Below are 16522 nucleotides of genomic sequence, written 5' to 3' on the forward strand. Positions count from 1 at the left end.
TTAAACATCTGGGCAGGCAAATGCCAAATCTCCAACTTTTGGTGGATAGAGAGAAAAAAAAATTAATGCTGAATGTCAGCAACTGCTAACAAACCAAAAAAGACTGGGACACGCATTCCCAGTGCTGCCTTCCCAGCTCTCACAAGGGCTCCAGCGAGAGATGCCTTCCCCAAGATTTCCTCCCCGTGAAGTTTGGAAAGGAATTACCTTGAATTCCTCTGCTGAATCCAACGGATCAACCAGCCAGGAAAGCAGCATCAGCAGGAAAGGGGAACGCAGCCTTCCCTGAGCCCTGCAGCTTCCTCATTCTTTCCGGAGAGCCATGGTGGCTGCCTGGATTTATGGAATTGCTGCTTTTGTCCAGCCTTCAATGCAAATAGGCCGGGGAGATAAGATCTGCGGGTTTGTCCTCTTTGCTTCAAGCCAGCCTGGGCTTCTGCTGGTGGCAAAAAACCCTCAGCTGAGAGCAAAGGGAGGATTACAAAAGGGGAGGACAAAGCACTAAAAGCTGCTCCCCTTCCAGCAGCATGTCCCAAGTTAGTGCCAGGGAATATTCCAGCAGGTTACACACTGAGGAGCCACACTCTGCCTTACAGGGGGAGCCGGATCAGCCTGAATTTGCATATTTATGATCAAAGCTTGATTAGGAGATCCTGTCACAAAGAACAAGAAACACATTTCCTGCGGCTCAGGAGACACAGCAGCTCCTTCTGACAACCCCGCAAGAGGAATCTCGCTAAGATGACGATCTGCCTCTGGAACAATGCCTTGGATTTCACTGGGAGTTTGTACAAAGTCCTCTTCCTGCACCCTCTGCTCCCAGGATATCTTTTCCTACAGACGTGGAGCAGAGCAGCCACTGGAATGTGTAATCTGGCTGATTTTTGGGAGCTAAATACATGTTTTCAGTCAGCAAGTGAAAACATTTCCCTCTCCTGCAAGCCTGACTCAGCCTAGGGAAGGTTCTTGACTCGGTGCCAATCTCTTTTGTAATCACATCTCACCCGTGCACGGCAGGGAAGTAAAAAACAAAGTGGCCAAAGCTTCCTCTTCTCCCTCCGACCTCACCTCGTGGCCCTGTGGAATCTCAGCTGGAAGGAACTCCACAGCCCAGAGGCATCCAGGTTCTATTCCCTGATGCAAATGGGATTTTAGACTTACCCCATCCCTCTCCAAGAGCAGGAGTGAAACTTGGGCTTGTTGAGTCAAAATAAAGAGATTCTGACAATTCCATTGTTTTAAAATAAGCCCAGGTTGGATGGGGCTTGGAACGATCTGGTCTAGGGGAAGGTGTCAGTGCCCCCATGGAATGAGATGATCTTTCCCAACCCAAACTTTCCTGTGATTTTAACACCAAGATTGGAGACAGGCTGACATTTTGTGGGTATCTGGATCTTCCTTGTGACAACATTTCTGGGCAGGCAGAGAAGGAAATCTGGAGGAATTGCTGCAGCTTGAGGCTGTGTTTAACTACAGTCGGGCAAATGACCATGAGGAGTGAGGCAACGAGGGCTTACAAAGAGCTCTTCTAGGCTGGTATAAAGCTTCATTGTCCAGGGAACTTCTCCTTGGAAATAAATATTAATGGCAAAGGCAAGGCAAGCTGAACTAGGCTCCTTGATTCCATGTACTTGGATCACTTGCCTTCAACTCAGAAGGAGGGATTTTGGACATACTTAAATGGACACCACGTGGAAAATGAGATCTGCTGATTAACCCCCCAAAATGCACGAAATTCATCAAATATTTCACTACTGTAGGCTCCAAGTGCAGATTCAAACTCAGCAGTGTGCTTCCAGTCCTTTTTATAAATCATTTACTTTGGGTTTAACACATTCAAGCAGTAACTGTGCTTGCCACGCCCATGGAGAGCAGGAATCACCGGATTATTTGGGAACACTGCTTTGAAACTCTCTGTAGCTGTGTCATGCTAAAGCACTGCGAAACAGGTGACACATGAGCATGGAACATCCTCAGCAGTTTGCATTTTACTGTGCCAAGAGAGTTACAATTTCCAACCCAGGCCAGAAGAAAACCGTTCACCTCCCATTTGATCTATTTGCCCTTAAAATCTCTCATCTGAGGACAGGATTGATTTTTTTTGGAAAGGTATTTCCACAAATCGTTAAAAAGGTAACCTCTCTAAAGATTAGAAAAGCTGAAGTCAAAACTTTGGAATAGGAACAGTGGGGCCAAGCAGAAGCAGTTCGGGTTTCCAAGGAATAGCAACATTCACTACAAGTGGGATGGTGTCCACGAGGACAGCTGGAAGTGACAGCTGGCAGCTCTTCCAGGGAATGTCACCGCCAGCATTCCGTGGCTTTACGGACACAGCACCGCGCCACGGGACAGGCCACTCCTCTTTAATCAGTCAGCTTTCCACACAAGGTACTGAATATTCATTCTATTTACATTCAAAAATAGCATTTTTCTCTCTTCAGTACAGAGTGGGAATGCCCGTGGATGAGTCAGGAGAATCTCTCCTAGCACAGGTGCAGCACAGCTTTGTTGATCTCCGGGTTTGTCCAGTCGTTCCGGATGTCATCCAGGTGATTATCGAAATCCACCAGTGTCTCGTAGGATTTGCTGTCCAGGAGGGATGCAGCGATTCGCTGGGCTTCGGTCCAATCTTCACAGAAGTCACTAGGGTGGAAAAGAATCCGGAATACATCAGAATCAACCAAGAAAAACTCTGGAGAATTAAGCCATGCTGCAGCGTGGACACGGTGGGGATAGCATGGCCTGCCTGCTCCCTCTCACTACAAGAAGCAGCTTTAAAATCCCTGCCAGCTACACCCACAGGGTCAGTCAGCCATGAAGTTTTGCCCTCACACAGCCAGCCAGTTTTCCCCCAAACCCCAGTAAATTCCCAGCTCACTCACACGTGTGGGTCCTTGCACCTCCACTTGTTCTCGTGCAGCTCGTACACGTGGATGGCAGGCTCCACACACTCCATGGTGAACTTGGTGTTGTCAACCTGGGGTGGGACACAGAAACACCACCTCAGTCTCCTCCCAAGCACCACAAGAGATGAAATAAACCCCGAATCAGTTTGTAAAAACAAGAGAATTTTACAGACATCCACTGTTTTACCCTCAAATTGCCAAATTTAAGATGCCAGCATTTGTCCCAGCAGTGAGGAGGCAAAGCCCTGTTTTGTGATGTTAAACGTAAGAATTTAAGTTGCACTAAGAGGGCTGGAGCCAGAAATTGCTGCCTGAACATGCAGAGAAGGCCCCTATTCCTCTGAGGTGACAGAGAGCTCACCACAGTCTCTCTGTGGATTTACTTTTTACTTCACTGCTCCTTGCATCTCTTCCCCAGAGCATTTTGGACAGGAAGAGAAATGGAATTCCTCACGAAAGGAACCAGAGAACAGCATTTCCCTGGTGCAGCAGCAGGGTCAGAGCACACAGCGGGGTGAAGGGAAGGAAGTTACCATGATGAGCGCCGTGTCCGTAAAGCCCTCGGCAATCCGGGAGGCCACTTTCTCTGCAACCTGGTTGGGGCTGGAGCAGAAGGGAAAAGGAACTGAGTGAGGTGAGCCACGAGTTCCAGCTGAAAGCAGCAGGAAATGAGCTCAGAGAGATGTGAGAGTGACTCTGGGTGCTCGCAAACAGGAACGAGATAAGGAGCTGATGCCACAGCTGATAAGAGGGCTCTGCAGCACCCGAAGTTCAGCTCAGCTGTGTTTAGGAAACGGCTTTGGAATGACATGGAATCAACATTTTGTGGCTGCCTATCTTCTTCCCCCAGACCAAAGACGTTGCCCTGGCAGGCAATTAAAAGAGAAACTTAGAAACTCGACCAGTTTCTCTACCAAAATCAGATAACCTTTGGAAACCTTTACCACGTTTCAAAGGTGACAACCTCACTGTAGTGCCAATGTCAATCTCTGTGTGGCACCAGTTATCTTCAGAAATTAAACTGAAGTTTTAAAAAAACATCAAGCCTGTGATGTTCTTTCAAACCTCAAAGAGAACAAACTGTACCTTCTCCTTAAAAACGTGTCCAGCAGATTTATAAGGAAAGGACAAATAATGCCTTTATCCCTGTTAGGTACCTTAGAAGTCACAAGTGTTCCTTATAATTGAGTCTGAATATCCATTAACAAATAACTGGGATCAGATCCTTGTGGAATGGTTTGGGCTGGGAGAGACCTTCAAGATCCTCTCGTTCCATCCCCTGCCATCGGTGAGACACCTTCCACTATCCCAGGTTGCTCCAAGCCCCATCCAGCCTTGGAAACTTCCAGGGATGGGGCATAATACTTTAAATAAGTTGTTCTAATTAGTCCCAATCCTGGATTTGTCCAATAGATAGAGAGGAAAACATGGAATACACAGCTCTAAAATGAAACTGTGGCTCTGCAGGAAGGTCCCTTATTGTTTAGTGAGTAATCTGAGTCAGCCAGCAGGGAAAAAAAATGACTAATCCTGGGGAAAAAGAAGTGCTAAATAAGAGATATCACTGCCTGACTGACATCATCTTCTACTTCTCCACCACGTAAGAAAACTCTTTGAAAAAACTCAGGAGATAATGAAGAAATTTAGAAAGAATTAGGTCACCCCTGACTTTCCATAAGATCCTGGGAGTCGTCAGACTTTACAAGATCCATACTGCACAAGCAAACGCTCTGCAGATTTTGGCTTTTTCCCTGACAACTGCAATTCAAGAGGCTGGCACTCGTTCAAAGAGTGGCCTTTTATAGCAGCCACGGGCGAGGAGGGATTCTGCAAAGCCTGGACTTTCTGCACCTGACCAAAGGCCACATCCCGCAGCCCCACGGAGACAATGTGGAAGCAGCTGACAGTTGTCAGAGGGAATCAACACGCCTGATTTATGGGGATGATTTCTGCTGGCAGAGTCCAAGGTACAAGCTAAAAGAGCAAACAGAAGGAAATATTGGCCCAACACACCTGGCATCTTTCACGCGTTCGTTCGCCTGGTAATATCCAGCTATCACGTAGCTGTTCTCCTTGCACCAGGAATCAATCTGGAAAAGCAATGGGAACAATAAATCCTAGGAAAACCAGCCCCCCACCGCCTCAGGATTGAGGAAATCTCGTGGCTGTCCTGTAAAGAAAGCAGCGTTGCTCCAGCTCTGCTGCTCGGTTCTTTACACAAATTTCTGTCCCCTTCTGCGCCTGCTCGGGCACGGTGGGGCTGATTGAGCTGGGATGGAGAAACCCAACGCAGCAAAAGGAGCTGTCTCAGTCAAAGCCCGGCCTAAATTCGAGTGACAGGACAATTAAACCCTGCCTGGAGAGGGTTTGGGTCTCACCCACCGATGGTTGGGACAATTTTCTGTGAGTGTTCACCTGACAAGGGACTTGAGAGAACGTTCCCCTCGTGGATGTGTGGCTGCCCTGTCCTTGCAGAAGGGTTTTATTGCTAATGTAACATTCCTAGGGGAAAATGCAACCATTTGGGGCCTTCATTAGAAAATAAAAGCTTGAGGTGAAAGGTGAACGTGAGGCAGAAGTTTGTCCCATTTACCAGCTTTTCAACCGGGATGGAATTGTTTCCCTTTGAGAGCTCCTCCTTATTTAACATCTCTATGTAAATACTTCAGCAGATGTATTTTTTTTTATTAAGTTTCACCGTTTTTGACTGACACGAGTCCAAAACTGAGGCACTTTTGTCAGGTGTTGTTTTATAATGAAAGGAGTTTCAACCCCACCGTTCTGGCTGCTTTAAACACCATCTTTTGCGGGCCTTCATTAGAAAATAAAAGCTTGAGGTGAAAGGTGAACGTGAGGCAGAAGTTTGTCCCATTTACCAGCTTTTCCACTGGGATGGAATTGTTTCCCTTTGAGAGCTCTTCCCTATTGAACACCTGTATGTAAATACTTTAACAGATGCATTTTTGGCACATAATTGACACCATTTTTGATTGACACCAGTCCAAAACTGAGGTACTTTTGTCGGGTGTTGTTTTTTAATGAAAGGAGTTCCAGCACCGCCGTTCTTGCTGCTTTAAACTGGAGCTGAATTCCTCCTGCTGAGTCTGCCTTTGAAAATATCTATCTATAGCTATGATATCTATATATATATATCTATATATATCTATATATATGATGTTTTCCATTCGAATTGAGGGTATCAAGTCAGCACAATACAAAGCCCTGAAAGGCAGAAGGGGAGAAAGCAGCTCGAATTTTCCTTTGCAGTCCCTAGAGAGCACGGCCTCAAAAAACCCTCCCCAGCTCTATTAAAAAGGACTCCAAAAATACAGCTGGTGCTGACCTGTCGCATCCTGGGAGTCAAATCAATCTCATTTTCAGCAATAATTATAGTATTAGACTGCAGAATCAAGCCAACAAAACAGCCATGCGAATAATCCAAGGGATGACATGGATTTAAGTGATAAAAAAAAAAAAAAGCTGTGCAGCCCTGCAAGAGCTGCTGTTTCCATTCCAAACCCATTTTAAGGGCTTAGGACTCTGGTTTTAATTGTTAGTGGCTTGAAAGCTTGGCATTAGAGCCAGCAGCCCAGACAGTAAAATTAATAATAATAATAATTATTATTAAAAAAAAAAAAAAGTCCATCAATCTAAAAATTAGAAACAGTCCTAAATCCATTTTTGTTCTGTACCAAAAATTGCCTCAAAAAGAAGAGAATGATTTAAAGTTCTCGCTTTCCTAACTGGTAACTAAAAATTGCTTCTGCATTTAAAAAAAGAAAAAAAAAAAAGGAGAAAAAACCCCCCAAATCTCATTTTGGAATGCAAGCTTTTCCAGCTGCAATTCCCAGGCCCTGTCACCGCAGGTATCCTACAGCAATTAGCTCCTGATATTTTTAGTCACGGCCAGCCCTGCCAAGGAAAAATCCGAAGTAGCTTTGCTTTGCTGCAGCTACCAAACGGGGAGCCTGGGGGTCTGGAAAACCCTGGGAGGAGGAGGAGGAGCAGAAGGAGGAGGAGGAGCTGAGTGCTGTTCCAGGAGAGGGAAGTGCTCCCTGGTTTCTCCTTTTTGGAGCTGTGCTTGTAAAACCACATCAATTAGCTGAGAAATTCAGAGGCTCGAGTGCAACTTAATTCACTTTTTCTTAATGACTCCGGCTTTGAAAGGGATTTCAAAGTGCAAATTAAACCCGGGAGCTTCTGCTCTGCCCTCCGGAGCTACAAACCTCAGGAAATCGGAGAATCCTCAAATATCCTGAGCTGGGAGGGACCCTTAAGGATCACCAGTCCAACTCCAACACCCCAAAACCCCTCTCTGTGCTTGGAAGCGCTGTCCAAATGCTCCTGGAGCTTGGGAATGTGCCCATTCCCTGGGGAATTCAGTGCCCCAGCACCCTCTGGGGGAAAAATATCCCACCCAAACCTCCCTTGCCACGATGTTTTGTTCGGGGTTTGTTGACTCCTTGTTCCCCCTGCAAGTTTTAGGGGGCAAAGCTCCAAAGTTTGGAAGTCCCTCCTCAACTTCCAGATTAAATCTGGAGATTTTTGCTCCCATTTCACGTTCTGGGATGACTCAGGGCAGGGAAGAGGATGTGAAACTTGTGGGGCTCGTTCTAAAAACCCCCCCACAGAGCCACCCTCGACCAAGAATCAGCAATAACTGAACTGGAAAAGAACCAGATCCTGGGAAATCCTGCCAGAGCTGGGAAATCCTTTAGGAACAAAGCTGCTTTGCTACAAAAGTTGAGTTTAACCACGCTGATCTCCCTGATTTATACCGGATCCACAAGCCAGGCTGCACAGAAGATGTGGAATCACCTCTTTTCAACCCTTTTCCACGAGAAAATCCAATTTTCACAACTGCTCTGAGAGGATTTATGGACACTTTTGCCTTTGTTTAAACCCAGAAGAGCAGCAAAAGGCCCTGGGTTCTTGTAAAATTCTGTGTTTTAAAGGATCTGTGGCTGTGAAGCACACAGAGCTGTAGCAAATCCTAACTGATGTGGGAAACACCAAGAGTTTCCAGTCTTTACCTTTTTGTACCAAAAACTGAGAGTAAACAAGTAAAATTCTGCCACAGCTTTGGCTCCAGGAGAATTTTCTTCCTGTAGATGTTGCAAGAAACAGGATTTATTTCCTAATAATCTGATCCTGCTGCAAGATCTGCACTGAAAAGCTGCACTGAAGGCCTAGACTTTACCAAAATTCTCTGCTTAAACCCTGTAGAAAGCCATTTAATCCCAATTTAATGAAAACACACCGTGCTCTGCTACTCCTATGCTGCTGGAAAGAGATTTGAAATGATCAATTTTGTGTGTTCCACAGCAAAATTCAATGGTCAGGGCTCAGGCTCGGTTCCTGTCCCTGTGTCTCTGGCTGCATTTCATCATTTCCAGGCTTCACAAAGATGTCAACTTTCCCATGGCACCATCTCAGCTGGAGAAAACCGGGATTTACTCACAACTGACTGGAATTTACTTACAAATAATATATATATATATATTTCTTTTTTTTTGGGGATGAGAAAGACCGGGGGAAACATTAAAGCCAAGGAGTCTGGAGGAATCAGAAATTCGTTATTTTTAATGATCTCAAAAAGGGACGGATCTCCTTTTGCTCACAATTGTATAATCATGGAATCATGGAGTGATCGGAGGGGACTTCAAAGCCCATCCAGTTCCAACCCCGACACCTTCCACTGTCCCAGGCTGCTCCAGCCTGGCCTTGGGCACTGCCAGGGATCCAGGGGCAGCCACAGCTGCTCTGGGCACCCTGTGCCAGGGCCTGCCCACCCTCCCAGGGCACAATTCCTTCCCAATATCCCATCCATCCCTGGGAAGCCATTCCCTGTGTCCTGTCCCTCCATGCCTTGTCCCCAGTCCCTCTCCAGCTCTCCTGGAGCCCCTTTAGGCCCTGCAAGGGGCTCTGAGCTCTCCCTGGATCCTTCTCCTCTCCAGATGAACAACCCCAGCTCTCCCAGCAGAGTTTTCCCAGCCTTTGGAGCATCTCCACGGGCACTCCGGACCGAATCCAGCAGCTCCACATCCCGCAGGGACACCCCCGGCACCGCCTCCCGCCCGTGCCAACACCTCCCTCCACCCCCGAGCACTGCGAGCACCCCCATCCCAGCGGGAACACCTCACCAGGGTCAGGGCCACCTCCAGCATGGGAGCGAGCGCCAGCGTCCCGTGGAAGAGCGGGATGCAGTCCACGAACAGCGCGGGCTGCGGCGGCCGCGGGGCCGGCGGGCGCTCGGCCACCAGCAGCCCGTTAACGGCGCAGTGCGGGTACTTGGCGCCGTGCAGGACCATCTTGCAGTAAGCCTGGGTGGTCAGCTTCATGGTGCCCTGCGGCGGCCCCGGCCCGGCCCCGGCCCCGGTCCCGGTCCCGGTCCCGGTCCCGACCCGGCCCGCACGCCGCTCCCCGCCCGCCGCAAAGCGCCGCCGGCTGTCGCGAAGCGCCGCCAAGCGCGGCCGGCTTTACGACAGCGGTTTGGGGTGGGTTTGGGTGAGTTTGGGGTGGGTTTGGGGTGAATTTGGGGTGACTTTGGGGTGAGTTTGGGTGGGTTTGGGGTGGATTTGGGGTGGGTTTGGGGTGTTTGGGGTGGGTTTGGGGTGGATTTGGGGTGGGTTTGGGTGGGTTTGGGGTGGATTTGGGGTGGATTTGGGGTGGGTTTGGGATGGATTTGGGGTGGATTTGGGGTGGATTTGGGGTGTGAGGAGGGCCGGGAGGATCCGCGTAAAAAGCGATGGTGTTTTAAACATACATTGTAATATTGGCTTCTCGCAAGTATTAAGGTGGATATTATATAATGTTAGAAATGCTTTTTGCTGTGTGGATGTAGTTTTCTGTCTTTTTAGCAAGAATGTTAGCAAGTGTGAGCAAGTAAGAGAACCTCCAAGCGAGCAGAGGATGAGGCCCGAGGAGCTGCTAATCAACGCTTTGTCCAGGGAACAAAAGGGCCCAAAGGCTGCTCTGCCCGGAGAACGGGCGGCCAGGAGAGTCCGAGAGCCGCTATCACCGCTCTGCCCGGGGGGCAAAGAGGCCAAAGCTGCAATCAGCCCTGACTGTCTGGAGAATTAAGAGCCCGACTCAACTATCAGCTCTCACCTGGCGAGCCCAAGGCCAAGAATCAAAAGAAATAAAACCACAAGGCAGAAGACTACGCATGCTCTAAAAAGGCGGAACCAAGGAGTGGCCATGCCGAACAGCTCCGGGAAAAGTTTGAATGTGAATAGAGAACAGACAGTAAAAATGGTATAAAAAGGACTCACCTCGAGCATCAGGTGTGCTCTTGGCAGAGCGCCAAGGCACCCGGCCGTTCTCCCTTTGCTTTATTTTATGTGTCTCTTATTGTCTGTATATTAAACCCTTTAAATTCTCACAGGAGAGTGAACCTCGTTTGTCACTATGGGATGGGGGGTACGGGATCAGGTGTGTGAGGGTCAGCACCGTGTGCTTTGAGCCACAGGGAATCGTGGAGTGGGTGGGGTTGGAAAAGACCCCTGGGATCATCGATTCCAATCTGTGACCGATCAGCTCCATGTCATCATGAATCTCGGTGGTTTGGGTTGGAAAGGATGTTAAAGCCCATCCCATCCGTGGCAGGGACACCTCCCGCTAGCCCAGGGTGCTCCGAGCCCCATCCAACCTGGGTTTGGACCCTTCCAGGGATGGGCATCCCAAATAATAAAGGACGCTGGGTTTCTGTATAAAGGGTAACACCCAACATAACTTCAGCAATGTCTCAGCCGCGTCCGTCCCCAGCTGCCACACTGACCCCCTTCCCTTCCCAACCCCTGGATGCCCTCTGTGCTTTGTCCATCCTGGATTTTGGCCGCTCCTGGGCTCCAAACCTTGAACCCTGTGTCCAGTTCTGAGCCCCTCATGACACAGACACTGAGAGCCTGGAGCGTATCCAGGGAAGGGAACGGAGCTGGGAAGGGGCTGGAGAATTCCTGAGGGAGCTGGGAAAGGGGCTGGAGAGTTCCTGAGGGAGCTGGGAAGGGGCTGGAGAGTTCCTGAGGGAGCTGGGAAGGGGCTGGAGAGTTCCTGAGGGAGCTGGAAAGGGGCTCAGCCTGGAGCAAAGGAGGCTCAGGGGGGACCTTGTGGCTCTGCACAAGTCCCTGACAGGAGGGGGCAGCCGGGGGGGTCGGGCTCTGCTCGCAGGGAACAGGGACAGGAGGAGAGGGAACGGCCTCAGGCTGGGCCAGGGGAGGCTCAGGGCGGACAGCAGCAGGAATTTCCCCATGGAAAGGGAGCTCAGGCCTTGGAAGTGCCCAGGGAGGTTTGGAGCGCCCATCCCTGGAGGTGTCCAGGGAATGACTGAACGTGGCACTCAGCACTCTGGGCTGGGGACAAGGTGGGGATCAGGCCCAGCTTGGACTCGGGTGACTTTGGAGTTCTTTTCCACCCTCAAAGATCCTGGGATTCTGGGAATCCGGGATAAACCTCCAGCGGCGGTCCGCCCGCATCCCGTCAGCCCCCGCGCGGGGCCGCTCCGGCCCGGCCGCTCGCTGCGCCGCGCTCCCGGCGTGCGCCGCACTTCCGGCCCGGCTCCTTCCGGTCCCGCCCGCGGTAGAGGACGGTCGCCAGGTCGTGGGGCCGGGACGGGCCGGGTGGAGACCGGGAACGGGCTGGGAAAGGGCTGGGAGGGAGAACGGGAGCTCCTCCCCATCTCCATCCGCGCCCGGGCTGGCGGGGCAGCGCGGGTTGGGGGGTTGCGGGGAGGGGTGCGAGGGGGGAGCGCTGCGACCCCTCCCGCGGGTCCCAGCGTGTCCGTGTGGGGTTATGTCACCGGTGTCGCGACATGTCGGGCGGCACTGAGGTGACAGTCGGGGAGGGCAAGGTCAGGGGCAGACAGCGGGTCCTCGCGGGAGCTTGAGCGGCTTTGGGCTGAGATGGGGTCACCTGAGGAACTCGAATGCCGTGTGTGCGGGAATCCCTTGTGTGCGATCCCGCCCTTCCCCGGGATGTGCCGGGATTGCTCCCTGCTCAGGGGCCACTGCAGTGGCTGTGGGATGTGCTTGCGGCTCCTGGAATCTGCCCAGGAATGGCTTATTTTGGAATGAGAGCGTCCCAGAAGGGCGACTGAAATAAGGGAATGTCCTTTGCTTCGAGTGCGGGAGGCTTGGGTTAAAAACAGGAAGGGAAAGACCCATCCAGGTCAATATTGTGGGAGACTATCCCTGAAAAGCACAGAGTGATGTGCTGCTGTTTAGAGAAGGAACAGGAAGCCTCTAGGCTGGGGTTTTTTTTTTGTTTTTTTTTTTTTTTTTAAATATAAACTCGTGGAAAATGTTTTTATTTCACCTTGGGCACTGACCTGTTGCTGCCTGCCCTTGCAGGATGTTGGCTTCCAGAGTGTTCAGCCTCGTCGGGAGGAGATCCATCTCCACCTCCCTGTGCCTGAGGGCACATGGACACGGTGGGTCCCGGCTGCTGGCAGGGAGGGTCAGGAAGGGAATAAAACAGGTCCTGGAGGGCAGGAGCACAAAGAGCTGCGCTGGGTGGGGTGTGGGTGAGGGTGAGGGGAGGGTTGGGATGGAGGGAGCTTGGGGAGGTGGCAGGAATTGCAGTCATGGAATCATTCAGGTGGGAAAAGAGCTCCAAGGTTCACCGAGTCCAAGCTCGATTCCCACCTTGTCCCCAGCCCAGAGCACTCAGTGCCACCTCCAGCCCTTCCTGGGACACCTCCAGGGATGGGCACTCCAAACCTCCCTGGGCACTTCCAAGGCCTGAGCTCCCTTTCCATGGGGAAATTCCTGCTGCTGTCCACCCTGAGCCTCCCCTGGCCCAGCCTGAGGCCGTTCCCTCTCCTCCTGTCCCTGTTCCTTGGGAGCAGAGCCCGACCCCCCCCCGGCTGCCCCCTCCTGTCAGGGACTTGTGCAGAGCCACAAGGTCCCCCCTGAGCCTCCTTTGCTCCAGGCTGAGCCCTTTCCCAGCTCCCTCAGCCGCTCCTGGATCCCTGGCAGTGTTGGAAGGGGCTTGGAGCACCCTGGGACTGTGGGAAGTGTCCTTGCCCATGGCAGGGGGTGGGATGGGATGAGCTTTAAGGTCCTTCCCAATCCAACCCAAACCATCCTGGGATTCCATTTTTATCCTCTTAGAACAGCACTTACTCTAAATGCTTCACCTTTTCCCTCCTGCATTCCTGCGCTTTCGGAGCTGTTGGCTTTTGTGTCGTGAGCAGTCAGAGATGTTTGTGCAGGACCTTGACTGGTGTCCCTGTGTCCCCCCCCTCAGCTGGCGTTGTCAAGGCAGAGGATTACACCCTGCCAGGCTACGTGGACCGGCGGGACGTGCCCCTGCCCGAGGTGGCCTTCGTGAGGGACCTCTCTGCGCAGCAGAAGGCGCTCAAGGAGAAGGAGAAGGCGTCGTGGAGCGCTCTGTCCGTGGATGAGAAAGTGGAATGTAGGTTCTGGGGGGGGCTTCGAGTGACCCCACAGGCAGCAGCAACACAATTTCCATGTTCAGTGTCGTGGCATGGGTTGGGTGGGGAGGGATCTTGAAGATCATCTCATTCCTTTATCCCAGGGTGCTCCAAGCTTCATCCAGCCTGGCCTTGGGCACTGCCAGGGATCCAGGGGCAGCCACAGTTTCTCTGGGCATTCTGTGCCAGGGCCTCCCCACCCTCCCAGGGAAGAATTCCTTCCCAATATCCCATCTAAACCCACTCAGCTCAAAGCCATTCCCCTCGTCCTATCACTCCAGGTCCTTACCAAAAGTCTTTTGACAGCTTTTTGTTCCGGGCCATGCCTGGAACAGCTCTTAATCCAGGTTTTTCCCAGTGGCTCTATGAGCAGAGCTGATGCATGAAGGAATTTTCTTAATCATGATGGAGCTCCTTGTTTGCACACACCCATGGTTTTTATTCCCAAGATCTTTGGAGCTGTTACAGAACATGAAATGCTCCTGCTCCATATCTGAGGTCACATTCAGCCATTCCTTCCTCTTCCAGAAACCTAATAATAATAATTATTATATTTATTTCTTGGTTCCTTGCTTCCAACAAGGAAAAAAATCTCCTCAACACAACAACGTGCCATTGTTAGTCCAGCTGAGTGAAATGAGCCCCAAACACAAACGTGGATTTGAATGTTAATGAGCACTGACCTTGGCATGAACCAAATTCCAGCTGGTGAAAGCTCCCCGTGGGTGTTTTGACTTGCAAATAAAACTGTCTCATCTTTTCCAGCTGCTCTTGTGGTATGAAGGGAGAACCTGGGCTGGGAAAGGTTTAAAACTCTTTGGGGAATTGCTCACGTCTTCCTGAGCGCTCTCCAAATTTTCTGTTGCTTTGGATTTGAAATTCCTGTGGATTTCAGTGGCAGAGCTGAGAAGCTTTTTGAGCTCGGAGCATTCCTGTTGGAATTATTTGTGCTAGGAAGCTTTGGGGTCAAAAACCACACTGGGAATTGGAGGGGAGGAAGGAAATCTCCCATTTTTCCTTTCAGGTCTATACTGCAACTTTTGCCCAACCTTAGCATAATCTGTAAAATGGAGACTAAAATCGATGTGGGGATGAAACAACTGATGGCTTTGGCGTGTGCCAAACCTAATTTAACATCCATCCCCTTTTTGGGCAGCCTCAGGTTTCGTTCACCTCCCTCTGCAGAGTTCCTGGTCACCTGCAGATCCCAGGGAAAGTTAAAAGAGAGGATTTGATGCATTTTTTCCCCAGTGTATCGGATGAAATTCAACGAGACCTACGCAGAGATGAACAAAGGGACAAACGAGTGGAAAACCATCCTGGGGGGAGTGTTGTTCTTCCTTGGTCTCACTGGAGTCATCCTCATCTGGCAGAAGCACTTCAGTAAGTAGCTCTTCCATGGAGAGCCGGGATCAGGTGATGCCTGATGGGAATTCTCTGTGGGGTCAGGATGGTTTCATGGAACAGCCATAACGGGGACTTCCCAGCAGGAGCTGTTTGTTAGTCCCTGGAAACTCCATCCTGGAGTTGGAACTTGTGGGGATGTAGCAGAAATGTTCAGGAAGCTGACTCACAGAAAGGTGGTGGAGCTCTGGGAGGACAGGAAATGGAGGGGAATGAGTGATGATATTCCTGATCCCAGAGCTTCCCCTCTGTGCTGCTGGAAAAGCTTTTGCTGCCTTGGTAGTGAACATTTGGGTTTCTGCCATGTTTGGCTGCTTTCCCAGCTAAGGATTTGACCTCCAGGGAGCCTCCAGGTGCTGGGAGGCAGAGCAGCAGTTAAAGGAGCTGCTCCCTGCCTTGAGGCTCCCCAAAAAAGGAAAGCAGGGAGTTGTTATCTTGGTGATGGAGGAAAGCAAGAGAATCCGTGTGGGAATGTGGTCTGAACTGGATGCTGCAGAAACTGGATGCAGGGAGTGGAGGTTGCAACAGATCACAGAACCACAGGCTGGGCTGGGCTGGGTTGGGTTGGGAGGGATCTTGAAGGTTATCCCATTCCACCCCTGCTGTGGGCAGGGACACCTTCCACTATCCTGGGTTTCTCCAAGCCCCATCCAACCTGGCCTTGGACACTTCCAGGGATGGGGCAACCACAGCTTCTCTGAGCAACCTGCTCCTGTGGGATGACTTCAGGGGGGGAAAAACCCTTTTGATAGTGAAACTTAGCCCAGAATTCCCAACTTGCTGATGTGAGGACATAATTCCATAATGGCCATTCCCACCCCGCAGTGTACGGCGCCATCCCGCACACCTTCTCCGAGGAGTGGCTGTCGGCTCAGACCAAGAGGATGTTGGACATGAGGGTTAACCCCGTGGAGGGCATCTCAGCCCAGTGGGATTTTGACAAGAACGAATGGAAGAAATAAAGCAACTCAGTGGAACCTGCTCTGCTTGAATATGAAATGATTCCATCACCTGTGTGTGACCTCGTTGCTTGTTGTACTGGAACACCCTCTCCACCTCCAGAAATGCTAATAAATGTCTGGTTAACTTGAGAGGTGCCTGTTGCTGGTCTCTGGATGTGTTTCTTGGGGTGGGACATGCGGTTCCTGAACAAGATTTGCTTCCTGGCTTAATGTTTTCAAGGGCTAAGAAAGCTGCTGCCAAATTTCTCCCTCCAGCTAAGCTGGTGTCCCCTGAACTCTGCAAAATGTAAAAATGCCGCTCTGAAGACTAAACCAAGCTTGGACTTCAGTTTGCCCTTTTCCTGATGGGACAGGAAACCATCAGGAAACTTGATGTTGTGGTTTAGGAGCTGTGGTGGGATCTCAGCCACTTGCTGGCCCCTCTTTCCCTTCCACTCAGAAATTTGGGAAGGTTTCTAAGGTGAGGTAATCTGGTGGGAAGGAAGCAATGAGCTCCCCTTCCTGCATCTCAAAAACCCCCTAAGTGATAAATTTGGGTGCTGAGAAGGATGAGGGTGACAATCCCAGGCTGGTGATGGCTGCAATTCTGCTTTCCCCTGCTCTTTGCACAGCTCCTGCCTCTGGCAGCCTGGTGGCACCGGCCTGGCTGAGGGACACGGAGCTGCCAGGGCTTTGTGCCTGGAAAATTGCAGGAAATGCTGGCATTTCACTGCTGCTGTAACTGGGCAGCACTGCTGGGATAAGGGAGTCCTTCCTCCCGGGACTGTCCTTCCCAAAAGGCGGTGGAACCCCAGGGAGGCCGGGAGAGAAACCTGAGC

At 50.9% G+C, this 16522-nt stretch overlaps 2 protein-coding genes across 2 annotated transcripts; one reads left to right on the top strand and one right to left on the bottom strand.

The window, feature by feature from the left end:
* Positions 1–1793: 1793 nt before the first annotated feature.
* On the bottom strand, positions 1794–9324 carry EMC8 (ER membrane protein complex subunit 8). The gene is made up of 5 exons (XM_039558485.1): positions 9050–9324; positions 4920–4996; positions 3440–3509; positions 2883–2977; positions 1794–2643 (listed from the first exon to the last, which is right to left on the bottom strand). Exons 1-5 carry the CDS (start codon positions 9245–9247, stop codon positions 2484–2486), a joined length of 600 nt encoding a protein of 199 aa, XP_039414419.1. The 5' UTR covers positions 9248–9324; the 3' UTR covers positions 1794–2483.
* Positions 9325–11405: 2081 nt separating this feature from the next.
* Positions 11406–15833, top strand: LOC104691910. Its single transcript, XM_039558582.1, has 5 exons — positions 11406–11501; positions 12254–12333; positions 13152–13319; positions 14590–14721; positions 15568–15833. Exons 2-5 carry the CDS (start codon positions 12255–12257, stop codon positions 15702–15704), a joined length of 516 nt encoding a protein of 171 aa, XP_039414516.1. The 5' UTR covers positions 11406–11501; position 12254; the 3' UTR covers positions 15705–15833.
* The last annotated feature ends 689 nt before the right edge of the window (positions 15834–16522 follow it).

This window comes from Corvus cornix, chromosome 11, assembly GCF_000738735.6.
Source record: "Corvus cornix cornix isolate S_Up_H32 chromosome 11, ASM73873v5, whole genome shotgun sequence".
Classification (NCBI taxonomy): domain Eukaryota; kingdom Metazoa; phylum Chordata; class Aves; order Passeriformes; family Corvidae; genus Corvus; species Corvus cornix.